The sequence below is a fragment of the Diabrotica virgifera genome, chromosome 6 (assembly GCF_917563875.1).
Source record: "Diabrotica virgifera virgifera chromosome 6, PGI_DIABVI_V3a".
Taxonomy (NCBI): Eukaryota; Metazoa; Arthropoda; class Insecta; order Coleoptera; family Chrysomelidae; genus Diabrotica; species Diabrotica virgifera.
The window spans coordinates 52,857,694-52,884,377 of NC_065448.1; the positions used below are offsets into that span (position 1 = coordinate 52,857,694).

Here is a 26,684-nt window from a genome sequence, read left to right on the forward strand (position 1 = left end):
ACGTGATTGGTCGAAATTTTGTTTGTCACCCTGTCACGTTACATTGGTATGGTAGTACTGCGTCTACAGCTGATTTTAAGGATTTTATAAAATTTATAAACTTTTAAAAACAAATATTTTAATGTTATAATAACTAGAATTTTTACGTTGACTGTTGATTATTTGTGTTTTTTATTTTGTTTTGATATTTGTGCTAAAATATTTGCATTATAATTATCTTCAGTTTGATCCAAATTGGAACTATTGTATTTTCCTCTATTAAAAAATTATGCAATATGAAACCCAAAGTTATTCTAAATATATGGTTATTAGTAGAACAATAGTCCATACCAAACGGTATATTAAGTATCAATAAAATATTTATAAATAATACCTACAAAACACAGATAAATTCATCAAGACATAAATCATATGATCTCATTTTCAGCCGCCATTATGACATTTAGAAGTTTTACCAGCAGGTTTTACGTTTTTGCTCTTTGCGCAGAAATTGGCGCAGTTATTGTACAAGAATCTGTGCCTGACACAAATTCTTGTATCGTTTCTGATATCGTTTCTTGTATCTGTGTATGACACTATACATTTTTTTGACATATCAGAAACGATATTAGAAATGATACAAGAAAATGCATAGTGTCATACAGCCATAATACCAATGTTTGTGCTGTTTATTTGTTAAGAATAGGGCTTTTCATTCACAGTCATTTGTTTCGAGCTTCTGTCATGTGTCACATAATATTAATATATCTACGTCATACGTTATTGGCATATACCAATGATACAAACCAAAGACGTATGACGTAGATATATTAATATTATGTGACACATGACAGAAGCTCGAAACAAATGACAATCGATGAAAAGCCCTATTCCATCGTTGTTAGTAAATATGCATGAAATTTTTTTTCTGATTTTGCTCATACTTTTGTTTTAATAAAATTGTAGTGCACATCTGATATATCTGATGAAGCGGACAACCAGTTGGTGAAATATGTATTAAGTGAAAAAAAAAATAGAATTGTTTTAATACAATTAATTGCAATACAAATAAATAGAATTTTAATAATAAATTTTATATATATATATTATACAAATTGTCGCATTTAAGATAACTATAGGGCTTTTCATTTACAGTCATTTGTTTCGAGCTTCTGTCATGTGTCACGTAATATTAACATATCTACGTCAAACGTTATTGGTATTGCCAATGATACAAACCAAAGACGTATGACGTAGATATTTTAATATTATGTGACAAATGACAGAAGCTCGAAACAAATGACAATCGATGAAAAGCTCTATATTTCGGCTATGTTTTTTCTCATGAGGATCTTTCAGTGCGTCACAGTTTTTCGATTTCTTTCTAACGTATTAAATTGCATGTGACAGAAAAAAACGCACGTCGGTGATTACATTTCGTCGGTGACATTTATAACATTTATTCTAGTTGTTAATAGATGGCGCTATAATCGAAAAAAATTATTTACGAATTATATAATATATCTACGAATATAATCTCTTCAATTTATAAGACTACAAAAATCAAAGAAAATACCATTTTATAAATGCAATAAACACAATTGATTTGATTTTATGCCAAATTGCAAATAAAATGTGACAACTGTCAAATTTAACTAAAATGTCATGTCACTAAAATGTATATTATCACGGACTTACCACTTACCTTTTTTTATCATTTGTGACGCACTGAAAAATGCTCATGAAAAGAAGCATATCAAAATAAATACAGAATTTGAAGTTTTGCACTGTCATACAGGTTGAAGGTTCACATTTTTTAAGATACTCAACTGAAATTTAAATTTTAAACGCGGCTTACTACAAATCCACAAACAAGGAAAATTTCCGATATTTTGTTTGAACGAAAAAGCTATTTGAACAAGTTGTTCCAAATATTATTCTAAACCCACATACCAAATTTCATCACACAATTCGCACTTTTAGTTTATTCATTATTTGTAGTCAGGATCCTAAAATTGGTTGCCCCGAGAGCGGAGGCTGCCGGCCGGGCAGCCTCCCTTGCTAAATCTCCGCGCAGCGTGTGCTTTAAGCGATAATGTAGCGTTAAGGAGACCGGGTCTTAAGAACATACATCCTTAACTCCCTAACGCTCCTTAACGCTGCGCCGAGCATTAACAAGTGAGGCTGCCCGGCCGGCAGCCTCCGCTCTCGGGACAACTAATTTTAGGATCCTGGCTACAAATAATGAAAAAACTAAAAGTGCGAATTTTGTGATGAAATTTAGTATGTGGGGTTAGAATGATATTTGGAACAACTTGTTCAAATAACTTTTTTCGATATCTGTAACGCGAAGCAAAATAGCAAAGTAAACAAAACAGTGTAATAGCATGTGTAAAAAATTTATGAGGAGGCTAAGCCTCCCTTGCCTCCTCTGACCAGCCTCCACTGGTAGTCAATAAATTAAATCACATATTCTGAGACCAAAAATAGCTCGATTGAACTTAACTTACCTTGGTATAAATGTGCACATAAAATAACTTGCTGCCCAGCTGCCATTTGAAGTTGCAAAATAAAAATAAATTTTTTCCAATACGTATATCGGAAATTGTTTTTATATTGAAAATGGACATATGGCTATCTTACGGCAGCCACATCTTAAAAATAAATGACAGTGAAATTTGTGCGCCCCATAACAATTTTTGTAGGTGTTTTGTACCGGTAAACCCCCCGAATTTTTGTGTACGTTCCGGTTAAATTATTCTTGTGGTAACATTAGTTAAACATAATGTTTTAAAAAATTTTTGCCTCTTCGTACTTTTTCGATAAGCCCGTTTATAATCGAGATATTTTGAATATTTGCAAAATCTCCCACATATTTGCAAATTATTATAGAGACCTGGGGCCTGGTAATAATATGAAAATTTATTTATAATTTACAGTTTGTTATTAAATCTTATTGGAAAATATAATGTCACTCAAATGAAATAAAATTTACATTATTAGAGTTTAGATTGGTCTTGCAATTACACTAATTTCATATCATTGCGCCAACTCTGTATTCTGAATAATAAGAGCGTAAATTGATATAAATAAATCTAACATCAAATGGAAATGTACGTGTGTCAAAGAGAGAGAAAAGATATTCTAATGCGGTACTCCATAAATCATTCTGAGGGATTAAGGCAGAGGCTTACTCTTATCTTATCATTGTTATTGATAATAAAGTATGTATAATTTGGTCAGTCGTACTTCTTCTAATCCTCTTATGTTATGCTGAGTAAACCCTTGTAAATAGCCACTAATATTATTTATGAATGACAGTTTTATGAATTTCAAAAATGTGATTTCGCTAAATGTAATTTTCGCAATTAACGCCGTTAATAATGATAATTCAGAATTTAATGATATGAAATTGTTTAAATTACGAGACCAATCTATTCATGTAAGTTTTATTGAATTTGAGTGATTTTCCATTAGATGTGTGTGGTGTCCTTTTTTGAAACATATTAAAAAAGAAGCCGTATCTCGATAAAAACTTGGCTTATTGAAAAAGTACTAGGAAACAAGTTTTAGAACATTGTGCTTAACTTATGGTATCTCAACATTAACTTAATTGGAACATACACAAACATTTGCGTGGGGGGGGGTTTAAGGGAAAAAACTCCCAATTTTTATGGGGCCCACAGATTTCACTGTTATTTGTTTTAAAGGTGTTCCTGCCCTGCCTTAAGAAAGCCACATGTCCATTTCCAATATAAAATCTCTAAAGGTTCGAACAAATGACACGTTTTGAGGCGTGCTTCACCAGTTTACCAATTTAAATGTCGGCAAAGAGAGATGGAAAATATAATAGTGAAAAGGAAAGCGAGCACAGTTGGCACCCCAAAGTAGTATAGAATTAATAAAGATTTACTTTGTGATAAAATCGGTCAGACCATCATGTCCCCAAGAATATTAAGGCCGCGTCTCACCATCAAATAATTTGATCAAACAGTTTGAGAGTTTGAGCAAACTCCGGAAGTACGTCAAAGTGACGTCACAATTGCAGTTTTTTTGAAATTCTAAAAATCTGTGCTCTCACTATCAGTCTAGTTTGATCAAATTTTTTGTATTGAGTTGTCTAACTTGTTTGTACTTTATTTAAAATTAAAATTTTTCATTATTATCCACAATGAACACTCAGGATGTGACGTCACTAACTGTCACTTTCAGTTTGCTCAAACCAGTTTGATCAAATTATTTGATGGTGGGACGCGGCCTTTAAGGTATACCGCCAGTGTTGGCGTTAAAAATATTCGTTAGACCACAAAAATACCACGGCACTGACCGTACCCTCCGTTGCCGAGTTAGAAGGGCCTTGTTTGAGCTTCTGTTTTCTTTGAAGTGTGTCATTTTAGCTACAAACGATGGAACATGGCAAGCCAGGCCTCTTTGGCCATAAAATAAGGAATTTTTTCTTTATCCAAGCATCATAAATCGCAAAATTCTGAGTGAAATAACGCTATTTCATATTGCTTTGACTCCCCTTCAGTTTTTTTCTGTTAGATTTGTCTATTTCGCGAAGTGCGCATCAACACGCTCCGTTGGAATTCTTTTTAAAAGTTTTCGATAATTATTCTAAAAAATCGATTTTCATTTTTAACTTCAAAGGACTGTAACTATTTTTATGTGCACATTTGTACTAAAGTAGTTAGGTTCAATCGAACTACATATTTTGGTCGCTGTGTCTAGGTACACGCTAACGTGTACGCGAAACGTCATCAAGTCAGTGACGTCTCTATTTAGCGTGCACTGTTACTGGTTTTTTGCATACACGCTAACTTGAGCCGGTGTATGCTGTTTGCTGTGGTAAGATACCGCGAGTATCAGAGAGTCAGACAGTGGCGTGCTGGAGCTTTTCAAGCGGCCCGGTGATTTTATAGAAAAGCGGCCTCCCATCCTCATTTTATCTTCTATTATCAGGATGTTTTATTTGTTACTTATAAAATCAAAAGAACAAAAATATAAATTATTTTTAAATAAAAAATAAAACTTTGAATTCAATGATTTTTTTAATTTGCTATATTTTTTTATTTAGGAACAAATCTTACAAATAATAAATGTCATGTATTACATTATTGTATGCAGCAAGGCAGAAACCATAATATCCTGAATAAATACATATAATATGCATTTGATGTAATTAAGACAAAAGTAAAATCAAATTTTGAGAATTTTTCAGGTATGTATTAAGTTGTAAGTCATATTTTTGAAATGATATAAGCCTTGCTTTATAATCTTGATATATAGACCTCTTCAAAGAAAAAGTGATGTAAGTTTTTACTGTATTACTTACTGTATTACAATAAATACTTACAATATTATATATATTATATTATATATACTGTATTACAATAAATGAAGAGAGGTCTATTTATTAAGGTTATAAAGCAAGACTTACATCATTTCACAAATAATACGACTTACAACATTTGGGCTTTAACACCCTCAAAAATGTATTTGTATGTATGAAAATAAATATTATTTGTAGCAATATATTTATGTGTCTTATTCATTTACTTAAAATGTATTTTACAATTAGAGAAAAAATTAATTAATTTAATTAAAATTTTTTGAAATTTTTAATGTTTTATTAATATTATTAGCAAAATTAACATTCGATTAGACAAAAAAAATATATTTTTTTACATTTAAAATTTTGTGTGAAAAAAACCTATTTGACCGGCCTTAAGAGGCCGCGGCCTCTCGGTGATTGCACCGATTCATTTATATGGCCAGCACGCCACTGGAGTCAGAGTGTTAGAATTTGTTTAATAGCTTTGTGTTTACACTTTAATTGATTAGTAAAGATATTTTCTATTTGTTTAGTGTTTGTTTTTAAATTAACTATGGAGTGTGGACAATTATTTACTTCTTTTAATGAGTTTAACAACATTTTAAAACAGTATGAAAAAGATAAGAAACTATTAATATGTATATAGGTAAGTGAAATAGTATTACCGTCCAAAATTAAAATAAAAGGAAGACCTAAAGCTTTCACAATAACAATTAACTTGTTCTGAAGCTATTTAGGGGAGTGGTAGGAACACTGAGACGAAAAACTTTCAATGACGATAACTTTTTTATTAAATGCTACTTTAAACTTATATTGTACAATGATATTTGGTATATAAATAAGAACTGAAAAATCATGTCGTTTTCTGATAAAAATAAAAGTTAACACCTCAAAAATATTAAAATTAAAAATTACTAAATCTCTCACTGTTCCTTTCAATGTGGGAACACTGAGACGTAACAATTAACATTATTTGACGTTGACTATCAAAATTTAATTCAAATTTTAAAAGCGAACTTTGGCGCTTGGTTAACCCTTGCATTAAAGGGGGCAGCAAAATCATTTTAATGTCTCTTTTTAATACATGTGAAACATCTGGGACAACTGGAAAGAAGAACCTGTTTTCACATTTAGCGCTTTTTCTTAAAAACGATATTTTAAAATCATTTTATTTTACTTGAGACAAGACTTTGCCTACATAATACCTATGTCTTTTGCTTAGAGTTGAATTCAACATGCACATAATTCCCATCATTTGGACAGCGATCAAGATCTTCGAAATTAATTGGTTCTGGATTTTCACCAATAAAATCCTCTCCTCCGATGGAATCTTGTAATTCCATCTCATTTTCATTTTGCTCGTCAGAATCACTATCTAATACGCGCCTTGCTTCTTTTTTCTGTTTTGGTGTTTTTTCTTTAGATTTAATCAGCTCCATTTTTTCCGGGGTATCCGTAGCTATCATCGTCCTTCCTTTGCGTCTTTTGTTGCCCTCCCCAGATTTTCTTGTCGGAGCTTTAGGATAACCCTTAAAAACTGTTGGGCTAACAAAGGTTTTAGTAGTAGTAGCAGTATTGGACCTGGATTTTCTACATCTGGAGATTCATTTATATTTTCAGCAGTAGCTTCAACTGCAACAGGCGGCCTATCTGTCACAAAACTTGATAAAAAATCTTCTTCAGTGAAGACATGCCGATCGAATGGAAATATTCCGGTTTTTCGAAAAGCGCTTGTGATGTTAACTGGCGTCATTGCTCGTGGATATGCTGTGCCCACACAGGCTGCCACGTTATAAATTGTAAATGTCTGACCGGGATGGTTCATCATCCATGCATCTACTGCAGCATTGTAGAAAGTCTGAAATGGCATAAATAAACCTACGTCCAACGGCTGTAGTCTGTTCGTACAGTGTGGCGGTTAAGTTAGGATTGTTACGCCATTATTTTTACATAAATCGATTGCCTCAATCGATAAATGACTTTGATGATTATCCATTAACAATAAAGAAGGGTTTTCTCTGGTATTACCAGTGTGCTTAATAAAATGCCTAACAACTTGCACAAAGCACTCTGTATTCATCCAACCTGTTTTTGAAGCTAGTCCTAAAGTTCCAGGGGGTGACCCATTTATCATAAAATCTTTAAAGTGTACTCTTGGGAACACCAGAGCAGGAGGAATAGCTACTCCAGATGCTCCAACAATACAGCATGTTGTAACGAGCGTTCCACGTTCACCGCTTGTGGTTTTACTAACCTGTCGTATACCTCTTTCTGCAAACACTTTTTGGGACTTTGAACGGTAACGGTTCCTGTCTCATCCAAATTAAAGATGCGACTACCATCTACAAATACAGGGAAACGCTGTAAAACGGTTTCAAGTTTACTGAAAAAAATTTCAACATTAAATCTATTGAAACCGATTGCCCTTGCAAGACTGCAACCTTCTGGGGTCCGGAGGGATAAATTATTGGAATGACGTTCCTGAAATCCTTTCATCCAGGCAAGTGAAGCGATTTTTGAAGTATGCCAGTTTGCTGGAACCACTATCACTATGTTATTGTAGGCTGCGGCTTCATAGGACAGTTTTCGGGTACCTTCTCTTGATAGGCCATAAAACATTTTAGAAGTATATTCGCACAAGTCGTTCTCCTGTTCGATAGTAAAAATTTGTTTTACTTTGTAATTAGGACATAAACGGATGTTCTCATCTTGTTGATATTTTTGGACTGTTTGAGAAAAGATAGTCCTTTTATTCGTGCTGCTTGCCGTATAGAGGTGCCACCTTGTACTAATTCAACAGCATGTCTCATCAGATCTTCAGATAATCTTTCTATTTTCCGATCTGTTTTATTTTTTCTTGGCATTTTCTTTCTGTAAGAGAAATTATTTTGCAAATGACCTGGCTTATACAACTATAACGGAACAGTGAGACAGTAAAGGAACAGTGAGACGCGTCTCACTGTTCCTTAAAAATGCGTTAATAAAAATCGAATAAAAAATCTAATAAAATATACACAAAAATCGTTTGTTTTAATTTTATTGTTTTGTAAAATGGTTTACTTTTTAGTTAAAATAACCTACCTTGTCTAAAAATCTTCAATTTTCGTGAAAACACCGGCCACGTGGATACGGTATATTTACTACGATGCACTCACTCACTTCGAATGACCAGCGATAACTAAAACAAAAACATTTCTTGTTAAATCTCAACCGTTTCTTGTTTGCTTCACTTCAAGGTGGTAATAGGCATATTCGTTTAGTTCTAACTGATAATACCGAACGTAGTAAGCTCTACCGAGTTTGTCTCAAGGCCCCGTCTCACCATCAAATAATTGACAGTTATTTGATCAAACTTGACAGTTAGTGACACAAAGTGACAGTTAGTATGTATAGTTTGTGTCACTAGTCAAGTTTGACTGTCAAGTTTGATCAAATAACTGTCAATTATTTGATGGTGAGACGGGGCCTTCAGTGTTCCGACCGTCTCACTGTACCTACCTCTCCCCTACTTGTGGCATTTTTGTAATCAACTATTCAATGGGAAATACCTAAGCCCAGGGCCGGCGATAACGGGCCTGCAAGGGATGCATTGCAGGCGGGCGCCCCTATTTGGGGGGCGCAAAAATGAGCTTCTTTTTCTGCTGGTTTTATGTAAAATACTAAAATAGAAAAATTCATTTTTTAAATGTGGTTTAAATTCATCATAATACCCTAATCTGTGTTTTTTAGTTTTGCATATCACATAATATACAAAAATATGCAATGCGGCATAGAATTCTTATTAACATGTAGTAATGTAGTTTATTGGTCAAAGATATCATATTTCAACCAAACAACTTTGCTCTTAATGAGAATGCTTTGGTTATGTTCTTCAAATGTCTTGCAAGTTGTTAGTTTTGTATCAGCAGTTATGAGAGGAAATGAATGATTTCTAGTAAAATAAACAAGATTGTAATTCTGTTTTCTTGCCGCCTGCGCCTGTCTAATTATTTTAGTATTATGTACCTATTAATAGGTATCAAGTTAATTATTAATCCCATAAAAACATAATATTTAAAATAAACATTTTACATAAAATTTAGTTTAGAACTCTTTAGATTTAGTATTATTTCATGTGATTATAATACAGAATAAGTTGTACTCTGCAGTTAAAGAATCTAGTAAATTAATATAAAATTATATTTAAGTACTACTCAGTACTATTAATAATTTACGGTTAAGTTATTATTTTTATTCAGTTAAATAAAAATGGATTTAAAAAAAAATATCTGGGGCACAAATCGAAAAATAAAAGCTGAAAAAGAAGAAATGACACAAAAAACAATCTTAGTTCTCTTAGCCAACTTCTTAAAAAAGTTAAAGTGAAGTTGTTTTGTCAGGTGAGGGGTCCAATAAAACTGTAACCGAACTTTATTTACCGGGGACATTTGCGGATAGCGGGACACCGACTTAAGTCGGTGCCTCACATTTTTAGGACACAAGTCCAAAATCAAGTCATTAATAGGGAGAAAAGCTCTTCTAGCTACACCTAAAATCAGGTGGTTTAACCACATAAAGTAATACAGAGGATGTGTTCCATTACCCAGTGCATCCAAGGTAACGTTCAGTACAAAGCCTCCTAAGGGTAAAAACATGCCGAAGATACATGGCTGAGCGCGGTGTAGGTCGCGATCGCGGTCGCTACATCTATATCAAAACAAACCTTCATTTTCTTATGAGATCGCACATACCAAGGATGTGTCACCCGTTTACCCTCGCGACCTTTTATCGCGGTTTACAGCGATATCGATGCCAAAACATGATACGGAAAGTATCTTCGGTAAGGGTAAAAACATTCCGAAGATACATGGATGAGCGCGGTGTAGGTCGCGATCGCGGTCGAGCTTTACATCGATGACTGGCAGAACATACCGAAGATACTTTCCGTATCCTATTTTGGCATCGACATCGCTGTAAACCGCGATGCAATGTCGCGAGGGTGAACGGGTGACACATCCTTGGTATGTGTGATCTCATAAGAAAATGAAGGTGTGTTTTGATATCGATGTAGCGACCGCGATCGCGACCTACACCGCGCTCATTCATGTATCTTCGGCATGTTTTTACCCTTATTCGTTATGTACTGCGATGGGGAGGGGTGGTGGTACAGCTTGGGGGGTCAGATAGATACGGAGTCAGGTTACGCAGTGTGACATCTACGGACATGTGGGTCTCACTCTTCCATTTGAACACACATAATGTTCCCGAGGCTGGGTTGTACGAGTATCTGTGTGTATGTGTGTGGGATGGGGGGCGCCTGTGCGAGTATTGCAGGCGGGCACATTATACCCTAGCACCGGCACTGCCTAAGCCACAATTTAACTAAAAAAATTATTTTATTAATGTTTCGACGTCCAAACCGGCTGGCGTTGTCAAAATACAAAATATTAATAAATTAAACAAAATGTTGTTGCTTATATAGTAAAAATTTTTTTCTAATAATTTATTTAATCTGACTAATTTTTGTATTTTGACCACGACATCCGATTTGGACGTCGAAACGTTAATAAAATCATTGTTTAGTTAAATCTTGGCTTATTTCCCATTTAGAATAGTTGTTGATTATAATCTTATATACTTACGTATAAAAATTATTTTAACAATATTTTGTACATGTCATGTCAACTATATAAATAAATATTTATTTTGCTAACCTGAAGAAATACTTTAAATATACCTTGATTTATTACAATTAAGTTTGAAATATCTGAATAGAACAAATATTTTTCTATGTAACAAACCATGATACTATAAATAACACATCAAAATAGCATGTATTATACCAAAATATACAGTCACTGCGCACGCTAAATAATGACGTCACTGGCTTGGTGAAGTTATTTTCACGTCACGTGTACCGTTGATTAAGGTATTGGAGGGTACCCTCCAATACCTCAATCAACGCGTGTACCTAACTTTTTATTTGCGTACACGTTAGCGTGTACCTAGACACAGCGTATTTTGGTCTCATATTTTAAAATCGTGTTTTGGTCCCAGATATGTAATTTATAAGGTTTGTTCCAACATGAACTTTTGGACGGTCCAGAAACCGTCACGAAACTACTTGTACCGTTTGTTGTGCGCATGTTCATAATTGTATCGCCCAGTTATCGTCCCATGACGGTAATTTGGAAACCGATGTTGGAACGGTTACCTGACTGATAACTGATTTATCTATCAATATCTATTTTGTTGTTGGTATATCCAATGATAAAAGCTAAAGACGTATGCCCTTGATATATTAATATTAGGTGACACATGACAAAAGCTCGAAACAAATGACAATCAATGAAAAACCCTATTTCCCGATTACTGAAATGATCATCACGAAACCGTCACTAAAAGATCACAATTCTTGTTGGAACAGTGGGATGGACGATCCGATGACGATAATATCTTGTTGGAACGGATTTTGTTTACTGCGCAGGAGCGTCACCGTTTCGTGACGGTTCTCGGTCGTGTTGGAACAAACCTTTATTTCCCGATTACTGAAATGATCATCACGAAACCGTCACTAAAGGCCGCGTCCCACCATCAAATAATTTGATCAAACTGGTTCGAGCAAACTGAAAGTGACAGTTAGTGACGTCACATCCTGAGTGTTCATTGTGGATAATAATGAAAAATTTTAATTTTAAATAAAGTACAAACAAGTTAGACAACTCAATACAAAAAATTTGATCAAACTAGACTGATAGTGAGAGCACAGATTTTTAGAATTTCAAAAAAACTGCAATTGTGACGTCACTTTGACGTACTTCCTCAAGTACGTCAAGTTTGCTCAAACTGTTTGATCAAATTATTTGATGGTGAGACGCGGTCTTTAAAGATCACAATTCTTGTTGGAACAGTGGGATGGACGATCCGATGACGATAATATCGATAGGTTTGTTCCAACACGACCGAGAACCGTCACGAAACGGTAACGCTCCTGCGCAGTAAAGAAAATCCGTTCCAACAAAAATATGATCGTCATCGGATCGTCCTTCCCACTGTTCCAACAAGAATTGTGATCTTTCGGTGACGGTTTCGTGATGATCATTTCAGTAATCGGGCAAATGCATAATGTGCTGGTTGGACTGACTTGAGCACTAGGATTTAATTCTTTAAATTTTTTGAGCCTTTGATCGACTAAAAGCACACAAGCTGTCACCAACAAAAATGACAAATATATGATTACCGTCATGGGACGATAACTGGGCGATACAAGGTTTGTTCCAACACGACCGAGAACCGTCACGAAACGGTAACGCTTCTGCGCAGTAAACAAAATCCGTTCCAACAAAAATATGATCGTCATCGGATCGTCCTTCCCACTGTTCCAACAAGAATTGTGATCTTTCGGTGACGGTTTCGTGATGATCATTTCAGTAATCGGGCAAATGCATAATGTGTTGGTTGGACTGACTTGCGTACTAGGATTTAATTCTTTAAAGTTTTTGAGCCTTTGATCGACTAAAAGCACACAAGCTGTCACCAACAAAAATGACAAATATATGATTACCGTCATGGGACGATAACTGGGCGATACAATTACGAACATGCGCACAACAAACGGTACAAGTAGTTTCGTGACGGTTTCTGGACCGTCCAAAAGTTCATGTTGGAACAAACCTACAATTACGAACAAGCGCACAACAAACGGTACAAGTAGTTTCGTGACGGTTTCTGGGCCGTCCAAAAGTTCATGTTGGAACAAACCTTTTGTTGGAACGGATTTTGTTTACTGCGCAGGAGCGTTACCGTTTCGTGACGGTTCTCGGTCGTGTTGGCACCGAACAACCCGAAGGCACAGTCGACTCGGCGAGAAAAGTTCGCGCATCTGGTTTGCGCACGGCTGGCGGCCATTTTTTCGGTCCACAGGTCCGCTGCTGACACGATCAATTTGTGATTGTTGTTGTCAGATCACGCTTGTTTCGGGGTTACTTTGATTTTGTGTTGTTCTGTTCGGTGATTTTGTGCATTGTGCAATAATAATTATGGATATGGACAAAAAGAAAGGCAGTTCGAATTTAATCTGTGCAGCGATCAACTGTAAAAACACGGTATCAAATTTCAGCTATAGTTTTTTTCCGTTTTCCAAAAGACGAATCAAGGTAAGCATTTTTAAATTCACAATGTTTTTATAAATGTGTATGTACTTAAATGGGTAGGTACTTGAAAATTTGGTGTTAACTATGAAACTTTACCTAATCAATTATTTTCAATGGGAAATAAGCCACAATTTTACCAAAAAAATGATTTTATTAACGTTTCGACGCCCAAGTCAGGTGTTATTGTCAAAATACAAAATAATTCTTGTATTCAATCATTGAAAATAGTTGATTATAAAAATGCCACAAGGAAATAGCTTCAGAACAAAACTTTACCTATATTATGTATACAGGGTGTCCAGAAACTCTACCGACAAACGAAGACAGGAGACTCCTCATATAATTTTAAGACATTTAAACCCAATTCATCTAGTCCGAAAATGCTTCCTAAGGGAGCTAGAGCTCTTTGAAGATGGCGTCTTGTAATTAGTTTTTCTTAGATACCTCCAGAACCCTTGTATTTAGAAAAACAAAAATTAGTACACACATTTATCTTCCAAAGATGCATCGATTTCATTCATCGTGAATTTCTAGTATCGGTCATAGGCGTCCGTTATGGGTAGGGCAACGGTTATTTTATCGCATAACTTTTTTATCTTTAACTTTTAAGCATTTTTGATATTGGATTATTATACTGTGAGATATTCTAGTACTAAAAGGTGCTCTTGATTTAAGTCCGTAGGACACGCCGTTTTCTAGAAAAATCGATTTGAAAATTTTTCGTCTTTTAAATTTGAAAAAAAAACTGCAAAAAAGTTTTCAAAAAAAAACAGTGTATTTTACTAACTTATACCAAGAGCAACTTTTAGTACTAGAATAGCTCATAATTTAATAATCTAAAGTCACAAATTCTTAAAAATTAAAGGCAAAAAAGTTATGCGATAAAATAACTCTTGACCTACCCAAAACGGACGCATATGACCGGTACTACAAATTCGCAATTAATGAAATCGATTCATCTCTGGAATATAAATAAACGTACCAATTTTCGTTTTTCTAACTTTTTTTTTTGAATTTTTTTTTGGAAATTCAAGAAACGAAAAATTTTGAAGTCGATTTTTTAGAAAACCTTGTGTTCTACCGACTTAAAGGAAGAGTACCTTTTAGTACAAGGATACCTCATAATTTAATAATCCAGTGTCAAAAATGCTTAAAAGTTAAAGACATAAAAGTTATCCGATAAAATAACCGTTGCCCTACCCAAAACGGACGCCTATGACCGGTACTAAAAGTTCACAATAAATGTAATCGATTTATCTTTGAAAGATAAATATGCGTACCAATTCTCATGTTTCTAAATGAGAGCGTTCTGGCGTTATTTAAGAAAAACTAATTACAAGACGCCATATTTAAAGAGCTCTAGCCCTCTTAGGAAGCATTTTCGGACTAGAAGAATTAGGTTAAAATGTCTTAAATTTATCTGAGGAATCTCCTGTCTTCGTTTGTCGGTAGAGTTTTTGGACACCCTGTGTATAAAATATTGTTGAAAACGTACTTATACATACTTTGTTATTGTAGAGCTTGGAACTCCTATTTTTTGTACAAAAAAATTACAGAAATAGAGATAAAATACATAGAATACAGAGAAGCTCTTATTAGATCGCTATTAGGTCACGATATATTTTTTAATTAAAATTATACGTTAAATAAGTTTAATTAATTATTTATATGGGAAATAAGCCACAATTAAAATGAAAAAAAATAATTTTATGGGATAATGAACATAGAGTTCAGTGGAGAGATTCAAGTATAGTCCTGAAAGAATCAGATAGTAAAAAGAGAAAAATCAAAGAAGCGGCTCTAATTATACTAAATGAAACCAATTGTGTCGCAAATTCCTCGGTAGAATGCAGTAGGATGTGGTTACCCATACTGAAAGAGGAAGTCAATAGAAAGAAAATACCAAGTTTAGTAAGTCAATAATATCGAGCTAGTACATATTTTATATTTTAGTATTACTTATATATCTAGTATTATTAATAATATTTATAATTTAAACATGTTACAAGTCAGAATTTGGTATTATTTTTTGAGAGTAAATTAATGTAAGACCAAATACTTACGATGTCGGGATAGTATCACAGGGTTTTTCCTGGTTTTCCCTTGTGATTTACTATGAAGTCTCTAACGCGAGAATTTTACTGTCGTTGCATTTGGTTGTCTTTTTAAAGACATATCACATGCTATAATTTTTTATGACGGATATTCTTGAGTTGGGGTTAATTTCATGTAATCGAATGAACTATCTTTCAATAAGTCGTCCCAGGAACGCAACTCATAAATATTGACAATATCATTTTAAAGTCTTCTACTTTAAAATGTATAATATATGTCTGAATTGCCAATATAAATGAGTGAGATTAAATAAATTATTAGAAGAATTTTTTTTGCTTAGCAACAACACTTTAGTTTATTTTAGTAATATTTTGTATTTTGACAACGGCACCCGATTTGGGCGTCGAAACGTTAATAAAATTATTTTTTTCATTTTAATTGTGGCTTATTTCCCATATAAATAATTAATCATAAAAATGCCACAAGGAAATAGCTTCAGAACAACATTAAAAATAAGTTTAAAGTAAATAAATTTTATTTGATACACTTATTTGAAAAATCAACACCGGTGCTGCAACATCTATTTAAGCAAAGCCGGATCTGACCACTTGGACCGATAAAATGGCGCAAGGTCACAGAATCTGTCTGACAGCTAAACAATGAAATTTATTGAAGTGCACCTTCGGGTTGTTCGGTGGTGTTGGAACAAACATATAATGTACGTTTTTGTTACACCCTGTATTTACACATGTTCTGTGGTCAGAGAACGATCATCTGCTATATGTTGCAAACTTCCCACCAGACTGTTGTCACGTTGACATTTATTTAATAACCATAAAATAATAATGACGTTTACGTTTATGGTTATGTCGTCAGCTTGAAGGAAATCCCTGGTATTATAAAATTTTGAATGAAAGATAAGGTACGCTGGTTTTTTTTTTCACACGATTAAAATCAGATAACCTATATATGATAAATAATTCTACAAATAATTTCAGTCATACCTTCATTTTTGAGCGAACCGGCGCAACGTGTAACAATTTGAACATAAGTTAGAAGATACAATGGCAAAACGAGTGCAACCCACTTGGAACGTTTCTAATACTGAGCCCCAACCAGTATTAAAAGTTTATAATAGTTTAACAAGACAAAAGGAAGTGTTTGTTCCCCGTTCTGGAAAGAAGGTGAATTGGTACAGTTGTGGCCCCACTGTGTATGATGCTTCGCATATGGGACATGCAAGGTAATTATTATGTGAATTCAGTTAATTGATATTTAAGATAGAGTTGAATGCTTGAATTAATGAATTTTACGAATAAAAGGCAGATATCGACCACAGTTTTTATTAAATCTTGTCTAAGTAATTTTGCTCTCAGAGCATCATTAGGGACATCTCGTCAAAAAAGGAACACCCAACACATCCCGGAATGTCGTAGACATTTACTTAAAAATATGTAATACCTATTGACACGTAAATACCGAAACCTCATAAGTCAAAATCTACAACTTTTCAGGAGAGCGGAAAAACTTTACTGCTTAGTACTACAGTGGAACCTCGATAACTCGGATTAATCGGGACCACGGCCGATCCGGGTTGTCGAAAATCTGGGTTAGCCGGAGAATATGGTAAAAATTAATAAAATACGGTATACTTACAGATAAACTCTGTTATAATTGAAATATGACTGTACTATACACAATACGGTCACAATCGGAGCGATGTTATGTTATTTAAGAACAGTGGAGACTAAGACCATTGTTTAAAAAGGAATTTTTTAGGTAGTCTTTTAGTCTTTTTTAAACAATGCTAAGACAGTTTGAAATAAATAAAGGAATAACAGGTGCCTGTTGTTTCCGAATATTCCGAGACAATGAATGTCGCTCTGCCGCCATGTGCCATGAGTCATTTTTACTATCGTATAGTTCAAATTACACAAATACCCATTATCTCTCAAATATTCTATTACATAGGTACATTTTTTTTGTTGAAATGTTTGTATGATGAAAATCGGTCCAGGTTAGCTGGACTTCCGGGTTATCATGTATCCGGGTATACATGTTTTTTATTTCTCAGTATTTATTTAATTATTACTTTAAAAAAACATGCCAAAATATACTTTTCAATAGAAAAGAAAAAAGAGAAGAAAAAACATGTATGAGGTTTCTGTATTTAAATGTCGCTATACTGGATAAAGGACAAACAGATTAAAATAATTGAGGGGGTTAGAAGTAAAAGGGTTTAAGTGCACTTTTTTAAAATGTTACTGTAAGTACAGATTCACACACTTAAATGGTATTAGAACTTGGTGGTAAAACGATTTTAGCATATTTCGCCCACAGTCGCCATCTATCGTCATTACATTTAGTTCACTGAAAACAATTGCAGTTTGCTTTGGTAGTAATAAGGTTTAACTGTGCGCTTAAACCGTTTTACTACAAAACTATTCTTAGTATTCTGTAAAAACAGATAGTAATAAACGGGTTTCAGTGCGCTTGAACCATTTTACCACAAAACTATTTTTAGTATTCTGTAATGTGTAAACACATGTTAATACACAATTAATTTCAAGTAAATAAATATTAGATTTGTGACCAATTTTGAAGCCTAATTAAGTATTACGCAACGTGCCAGTTGCAGTTATACTGTGGATAACAGACTGTTATTGTCTGTGGGACAAAAATGATTAGTAATTTGTAGGTAACATCTGCACTTGAACCGTTTTACCAGTAACATTTATTAACATCATGTACCAATTCAAGTACATTTTTTTAATAATTGAAAAAAAGGAAGGATATAGTAAGAGTAATAATATATCCTTATATTTTTAGCATTTTATAGTACATTGTACACTAGACATATTTTAGTTTAATGACTCCTAGAATTTATAAAACTCAAAAAACTTTGAAGCTGATTATCTCAGAACTATCAAAACTGCACTTAAACCTTTTTACGTCTGGCCCCCTCAATTCTTCGCTTTGGAGATAAAAAAATTAATTTTAGTAGTTACCTTGTAACTGAGATGGTTTTCAGGAATATTGGAAATGCTGTGGACTAGAAATTAACGATTATTTATTTATTTATATATATTTACGAGCAAAGCTCATTACAATAAAACATTACAGAAGATATGAAGAACTAACAAAATATTACAAATATACGTAAAATACAATAAGATACAATAAACACTACAACAATAAAGCAAGTCAAAAAGTAAAAATAACATGAATATTGAACTCCAAGATCTTTTATGGATGTGACTGTTGTGATATTTATATCACCTATTTTGTAAGTGAAAGAGATAGGACTTTTCGAACGCGTGAATGAAATGTAAGAAACATTTGCAGGAGTTGAGAACCATGTCATTGTTGCTGCACCATTCATTCAACCGATTCAAATCTGACTGAAGCCTTAAACAGTCGAGTGGATTCCTAATGTGGCAGTAAAACTTAACATCGTCAGCAAATAAAAGAAATTTCGCATATTGGAAACAGTCTTTTATATCGTTAATAAAAACATTAAACAACAAAGGTCCAAGATGAGATCCCTGCGGTACGCCCAAAGGGACAACTATTTCGTAGGAAAAATAGCTGTAGAGCTTGACGATTTGTTTTCTGTCCAGAAGATATTCCCTAAGCCACAGCAGAAGTGAACCATGTATCCCTAATCGCTGCAATTTTTCTAATAGAATATTGTGATTAACTCTGTCGAAAGCCTTAGAGAAGTCGGTGTACAGGGCGTCCACCTGTAGTCCTTCGTCCAAGGCGTTCAGTAAGAAGTTAGTATATGTCAGCAAATTGAGTTCAGTTGACTTATGGCGCCTGAAACCAAACTGCTGTTCCAATAGAACCCCGTTCAAGGAGGGTGTAAGGAAATCGCAGACAAGTGATTCGAATAGTTTAGGAATAGAGTTTAGGATACTAATAGGTCTATAGTTGGACACAAGACTTTTGTCACCTGTTTTGTGTAAGGGCAATAGGAAACTGGTCTTCCAAACATTTGGAAAGCTTCCACTAGCTAAAGACTTGTTAAAGATGAGAAATAATGGCCGAGCTAAATTAAATGCACAGTACTTGAGCAAGCTTGATGGGATGCCATCAGGTCCCGGGCCTTTAGAAGGATTGAGGTTACACAATTTAGAGTAAATGTCAGAGATGGATAGTTTACATGATGATAGGTTTAAGGGTGAAGAAGTGATGTCTTCGGGGAAATCAACAACAACAGAGGAATAAACTGATGAAAAGAAATCAGCAAATAAATTCGCAATATCTTTGCCAGATGAACTAGTTTTACCGTTGTGAGATAACTCAGAAGGAATTCCATTTGATTTTCTTTTGTTATTGATAAAAGACCAAAACTTATTCAGACCGCCGGGAAGAGAGTTTTCAGTAGACAATGTAAAGTTTAAATAGTCACGCTTGGCAAGTATCTGGGACTGAGATCGGAGCTCTGAGAACTGTTTGTAAAGGTAACTGGTTTTTGGCAGCTTGGACTCTTTATACACAATTTTGTTCAAGGCGTAGGTTGGGTCGAGGCATAGGTTAATGCTGTGGACCCCCATGTAGTGCCACAGAGTTTCTGTGTTACATTGTTGCTTGTTTTTAGTTTTGCTGCTCTTTTCTTCAGGAAAATGTAAGCGTTCTGTCTAGAATAACCCCAAGGTATCGTGGATATTTATTGTATTTCAATCGTTTGTTATTAAAAAAGTTGGTAAGTAGTTCAGTTTTTGTAGTATTTGGTTGTAATCACAAGTATTTGCTGATGCTGGATAGATCACTCGTGAGAGTGTTTTCTGTAGTTTCTAATGATTAACGACTTCTTGCAAGAATCCAGTCATCAGCATATCCAAATTTGAGAGATTCAGTTGCAGGAATGTCAGCAATAAGAGACTGAAAATTAAAGGGGCACGCACAGAACTCTAAGACAGGCCATTTAGCCATACAATTTGCTTGGTAAAATTTGTTACGTTCATAATATAATTTTTAAATATTTTTCTGAAGCTATTTTCTTGTGTCATCTTATGTAATTAACTATTTTAGATGGGAATAAGCCACAATTGGGAATATTGTGACTTATTCCCAACTAAAATATTAAATACCTTTTAACACATTGCGTGCCACGTCTCTCATATATGAGAGACAGATATTTTGCCAGGGGCCACGTGGCTCATTTTTGATATACACGTATGACTAACTTTCATTGTCGTGGATATCAATTGCCCCTGAGAGTAGTATCCCGCTTAAAGTGTGGCACGCAATGTGTTAAAAAAAGGTGGGCATATCAACAAACAGAAACTGTCATTTGGAATAAACATTAGTAAAATGCAGATTGTTTACATCAGATAAATAAGAATAACTAATAAATAACTAATAAATAAGGTAATAGATAAAAACGATGTGATATCAAGTAAAAAGGACAATAAATCAACTTAATACACCTAATATCAATATCAGTATGACATGCTGTATTTTAATAGATGTCATATTGATATTATTTGTACTTCATATTGATATTAGTCAAGTTACAAATATTCAAGTAAGTTTTTTAATCTGAAAACCGGTTTATTCAGGAAATAAGTGAGCTAAAGTGCATACTTCCTTAACCTAGTATAAGTTATTACTTGTTAGGATTATTTTAATGAATATTTATCTCTAATTTTTCATTTCTAATCATCAATTTAACGAGGATTTTAATCATACAAAAGACTTTATAAATTCGAATTTGCTTTGATATAATTTATATATTTATTCATGTTAAATGTCTGTTTAGGTCATTTAGTGCTTATATTTTGTATTACATTTAGTATTTTCCTTCACTAGTTGATCCAAAACAAGACCAATATAATAATAATATAAATGAATCAATCTTTAACTTCCAGTAGAGGATTCGATATAAGGTCGAACTTCACCTAGCTGTTTATCGGTTAAAAATTATTGGATATGTAATTTAGCATGTTAACTATTACAAAAAACCAAGGGGTGCCCGATCTAATTTTGTTCTAACTATAATTAATTAATAATACAAAAATGACTTTTTTTAAATAAAAAAAAATTCGACCCTGACATATATTATTTAAGATTTTTTGGATCATTCTAAACAAAAAGGGTCTTTGGTAATTTTTCTCCAAAGTTGATCGTTTTTGAGTTATAAACAATTTAAAACTGAAAAAAGAACGAAAGATGACGATTTGCAAGGCTCAAAAACACAGCTAAAAAATATCGTTTTTTACTTTAAAACTTTTTCTATCAGGTGCGGGAGCACGCCAAATAGAATTCTATTTTAGTGACGTCACGTTGCCTAGCAACCGTCGATTCTCCCATTATGAAATTCTATTTTGTGACGTCAGCAAAATAGAATTCTATTTGGCGTCCTCTGGGCCCTGGTTCCGATATACTCCAGTCAGTGGTAGCAAGAATAGGATATTACCTAATACTAGCTATACTACTACTAGCTACTAGCTTATACTTATCTCCTAATTCAAAGTCTACCCTATGCCGATGTGTGTTTTTATCTTGAGGGTGGTTCCTACCCCTTTTTAGGGGTGGAAAATTTTTTGGTTAAAATTACCACGGAATTCGCTAGAGAACCTAATTCTAAGCAAAAACTGTTCTATAATTTTTTTTTGAAAACTCAATACTTTTGAGATATTCGTGGTTGAAAATTGGCCATTTTCATTGAAACATAATACCTTTTCGAACGGTTTTTTGCGAATACCTTAAAAACTATACATCTAACTAAGAAAACTATATTAAACATTTTTGTAGGTTATAAAAAAACATTGAGACACTTGCCTTCATAAATCTTCTAGTTATAATACAAAACGAGATATAGGTGAAAATAGTTTGTTTTTTGGTACATTCTCAAATTGGTGTATTCAACTTGAAATAACAGAGAAACGGTCGATTTTAGGTGTATAATGCTACTTATACCTTTTGTAGTGCTTGAAAAGATCTGTAAAATGAGCTATATTAAAAGTACATTACATTAAAACTAAGCGAGATATGCTGCAAACAAAATTGAAAACTAATGTATTTTAAGAAAAAAATGAGAAGTAATTTTAATCCCCATCCACCAAAATGTAAATGCATGGTTTTCCTTACAATACCTTTTATTATAGTGTTATTTCTATGTTCAAAAAGTTGGACGGGTTTAAAATGAATGGTTTTTGAAAAAAAAAAGATCAAATTATAGAGCGCATTTTTAAATTTTCTTAAAAATCTTTCTTTTTCTCCATGTAACTTGAAAATGATAAGAGATACAGATATGAAAAATAAAAAGTAAATTTTTATCTGAAAAAGCTCTACATTTTTGTGTGGTATCTTTTTCGTATCTCTTATCTTTTTCGAGTTACATGGAGAAAAAGAACCAGCCCAACTTTTTGAACATAGAAATAACGCTATAATAAAAAGTATTGTAGAAGGAAAACGATGTATTTAAATTCTGATGGATGAGGGGTTAAATATACTTCTCATTTCTTCTTAAAATACATTAGTCATTAACTTTTTTGCAGAATATCTCGCTTAGTTTGCATGTAATCGACAATTAGTATTGCTCATTTTAAAGGTCTTTTCAAGCACTACAAAATTTATTGGTATCATTATACACCTAAAATCGACAGTTTCTCTGTTATTTCAAGTTGATTACACCGATTTGAGCATGCAGCAAAAAAACAAACTCTTCTTACCTACCATATCCCTCTTTGTATTTTAACGATAAGATTTATGAAGGAACGAATCTCTTTGATTTTTTATAACCTATAGAAATATTTTATATAGTTTTTTTGTTAGATGCATAGTTTTTAATGTATTCGCAAAAATCCGTCCGAAAAGGTGTCATTTTTCAATGAAAACGGCCAATTTTCAACCACGAATAACTCAAAAAGTATTTAAATTTCAAAAAATACATAATTATGGAACAGTTTCTGCTTAATATTAGGTTCTCTAGCCTTGTCCGTGGCTATTTTAACCAAAACATTTTTCACCCCCCGAGAAGGGGTGGGAACCACCCCAAGATAAAAGCGCACATCGGTATAGGGTAGACTTTGTTTCTTGAGCTATTCCCTACTTTTGCCAAAATTTGCAAAATTACTAATTATTTAGTAATTATTATTAACTATTTAGTAATTATTTTTTTTGCCAAATTGGCAAAATTACTGACTAAATTCACTAGCCAGTTGTGTCTGAGTTTAGCGAACCGACTATATGAAATGTTGTTTGGAATAAAAAATTATGGTCTGATATGTGCAATTACATGCTTCTAATGAAAAAAATATTTGAAGATTTTTCTCAAATTATGGATACCAACAACATTTTCATTTATAACTCTTTTATTTTTAAGTTGACGAAGAAAAGTTTTTTCATAAAAAGCTCTTCATGGTCTAAGATTTATGATGGATGCAACCATCATATATCAAATTTTATTAATTTTATACGAGGTATATAAAAAATATGAATTTCGATGAAGAGGAAAGTACCTACATAATAGCAATTTTCCATATTATGAATTAAAATACGTAAATAAACAAAGTTTTCGTTATGATAATGCTCGCATTTTCAGCTTGTTTTACCCAACATTACCAATTGCTGAAATAATAGTAGCTTCCTTTCTTTCGATTAATTATTATTTTTTCCCCTGGAAACCGTTTTTTATAAACCGATCGTACATCGTACTTCATTCAGCCAATCGGCTTATTGTACATGGATTAATTATTAGAATATTTATGTATGGTTTTAGTAATTTATTAAAATAATATTTGTTTTGTTGTTATCTTGTTTTTTAGCATCTGGTGTCAAACACAGAAGTATTATCTTAGACAAATAAAAAAATATTTATTAAGGTTAAGCCAAATGTAGACGGAAAAATCGATTTTTTGTTTTGTTAACTTTTTTTTGCTAAGAGCTAATCTTTCTGAGCTGAATATTTAGGATTTTTACTAGTGAGGGTTATGAAGATTTAATCCGTAATCGGGATTGCTGCGGGGCCTCCATTTTAGACGCCCGGTCTGCGTGATACCGGCACGCCTCTCATGCCTGCTCTCCGTCTTCCTCTCATGCCTGCTGCTCTTTGACCTACCACGTTGTTTGGTGAGAGCAAAGAATAAAGCATCCAAGTTGGGTGCTGTATTCTTTGGTGAGAGTGAAACAGGTTAGCAAAGGCTGGAACGTCGCCCACGAGGTCTTCGGCTGTGTCTCATACCTGGGTCACATTGCTGATTGACTGGACCCACAGATGTTTTAGTGTCTCGCTAATAGCGTGACCTGTGAGAACCTGTACTACCTCCTGAATTCCATCTCTCTACTTAAAGCAGATGGGCACATCATCTGAGTGTTCTTGATAGCATAGGTGACTTCTCGTAATATTGTCGGTCCGGTATCCTCTGTGGTTTCTAATGACAGTTCTTTTTTTTTATCATTACGTAATTATTGGACGTAATTGGTCCAGTGACACAATCTCTCCTTCATATTAGTATTAATATCCCCTTTATTATTTTTAAGGATATTCTTTCTTGTGCTTTTTCTAGAACCTGTCATTTCTTTGATTTTTTTGTATAACACCAAATAGGCGTAATTAAAGTGAAACATTTAGCATCATAAATCGATTTGATACGTCGGGTAATTGAATTTAAGAAATTTTGATTAACTGTTTTAAAATTTCAAGAAGGTTTGCACGCAAAATGCATTATGCAATGCTAATCATTTTTTACAAAACAGAATTAGAGAGTAGTATAGATATTGTTGGCCGTAAAAAATCTGTGTTGCTGACTTTGTTTTACGTGCAGTAGGATTTTATTGAAGTACGTGGCGATACACTTTTTTATTTGAAACTTTTCGGTTGTTAGGTTGAACTTATTTGTTATATTAACATAAATTATCATTTTCACGCTGCACCATATCATGTACTTGGTTTTACCTGTAAATAAAACACACAAAGCTAATTATTTTGGTGTAATTGAACAATTTTATATAATTATATATATAATTTGGTAGTATACGATAGTGTGATTCGAATAGGCGACCCGTTTATAATAATAGCTGACGACACAACAGCAGCGTTAGATAAATTGCGTTAAAATCCCCATCATCGTCATTCAGCTTCTCGCGTCCACTAGTGGACATAAGTCCCTTCATACGTCTCCAGGAAATTCTATATTGCACGAGTTGCATCCAGTTATGCACTATTTGCCGAATGTTAACATAATTACAATAAACAATAAACTGATTGATTTCTGGACAAAGGAGTTTCCGTTTATTGTAAAAATACCAGCAAATATATGAGGTAATCTTTTTCTCATAGGCATCTTTCAGTGCGTCACAGTTTTTCGATTTCTTTCTAACGCATTAAATGTATGTGACAGAAAAAAGGCACGTCCTTGATTACAGACATTTATAACATTTATTCTAGTTGTCGATAGATGGCGCTATAATCGAAAAAAAAAATTACGAATTATGTAGATAATATATCTACGAATATAATCTGTACAATTTATAAGACTATACAAATCAAAGAAAATACCATTTTATAAATGCAATAAAAACAATTGATTTGTTTTTATGCCAAATAAAATTTGACAACTGTCAGATTTAACTAAAATGTCATGTTAGAATAAATGTGTATTACCACGGACTTACCTTTATTTTTCTATCATTTGTGACGCACTGAGAAATGCCTATGAAAAGGACCATATCTGTAGGTATATCAGAAATAATACACTATTTTGTTGAAACTAAATTGTTTATATTTTTGAGGAGTATGATTATAGTGGGTTTTTCGGATTGATTTCTGGTCAAGGGATTTTCCATTTATTGCAAAAATATCAGCATATCTTATAAATATTTACTATTTTCGCACTATTTTCAAAAATTTTCAAAATTTCTAAATTTTTTTAAAAATTAAATTGTTTTTTTTATGAAGAGGCGCAGATCGGCCATTAATCACTACCTGATGATGGCTTAAAGTCAAGATAGCTAGGAATAGGAAACGGCCAACAACATACTTATACGAAAAAAATTCAACGTTGAGGAACTACAAAACGATACGCAAATAGAATTCGTACGAGAATTGCGAGATAAAATAGACGAAAGTCAGGACGAAGGGAACAGTTTATTAGGAAACAATTAGCAATGCCCTTGTGGAAATAAGTGACAATATTTTGGGCATAAAGAAAGAGTGGATCACCAGAGAAACG

At 33.5% G+C, this 26,684-nt stretch overlaps 1 protein-coding gene across 1 annotated transcript in view; it reads left to right on the top strand.

Annotated features, from left to right (window-relative positions):
- Positions 1-16,278: 16,278 nt before the first annotated feature.
- LOC126886962 (cysteine--tRNA ligase, cytoplasmic) overlaps positions 16,279-26,684 on the top strand; it is a 44,264-nt gene continuing 33,858 nt past the window's right edge. Inside the window, exons 1-2 of the mRNA XM_050654161.1 lie at positions 16,279-16,423; positions 16,500-16,744. Of these exons, the coding sequence (XP_050510118.1) occupies positions 16,566-16,744 (179 nt within the window). The 5' untranslated portion in view covers positions 16,279-16,423; positions 16,500-16,565. The remainder of the gene's footprint in view (positions 16,424-16,499; positions 16,745-26,684) is intronic.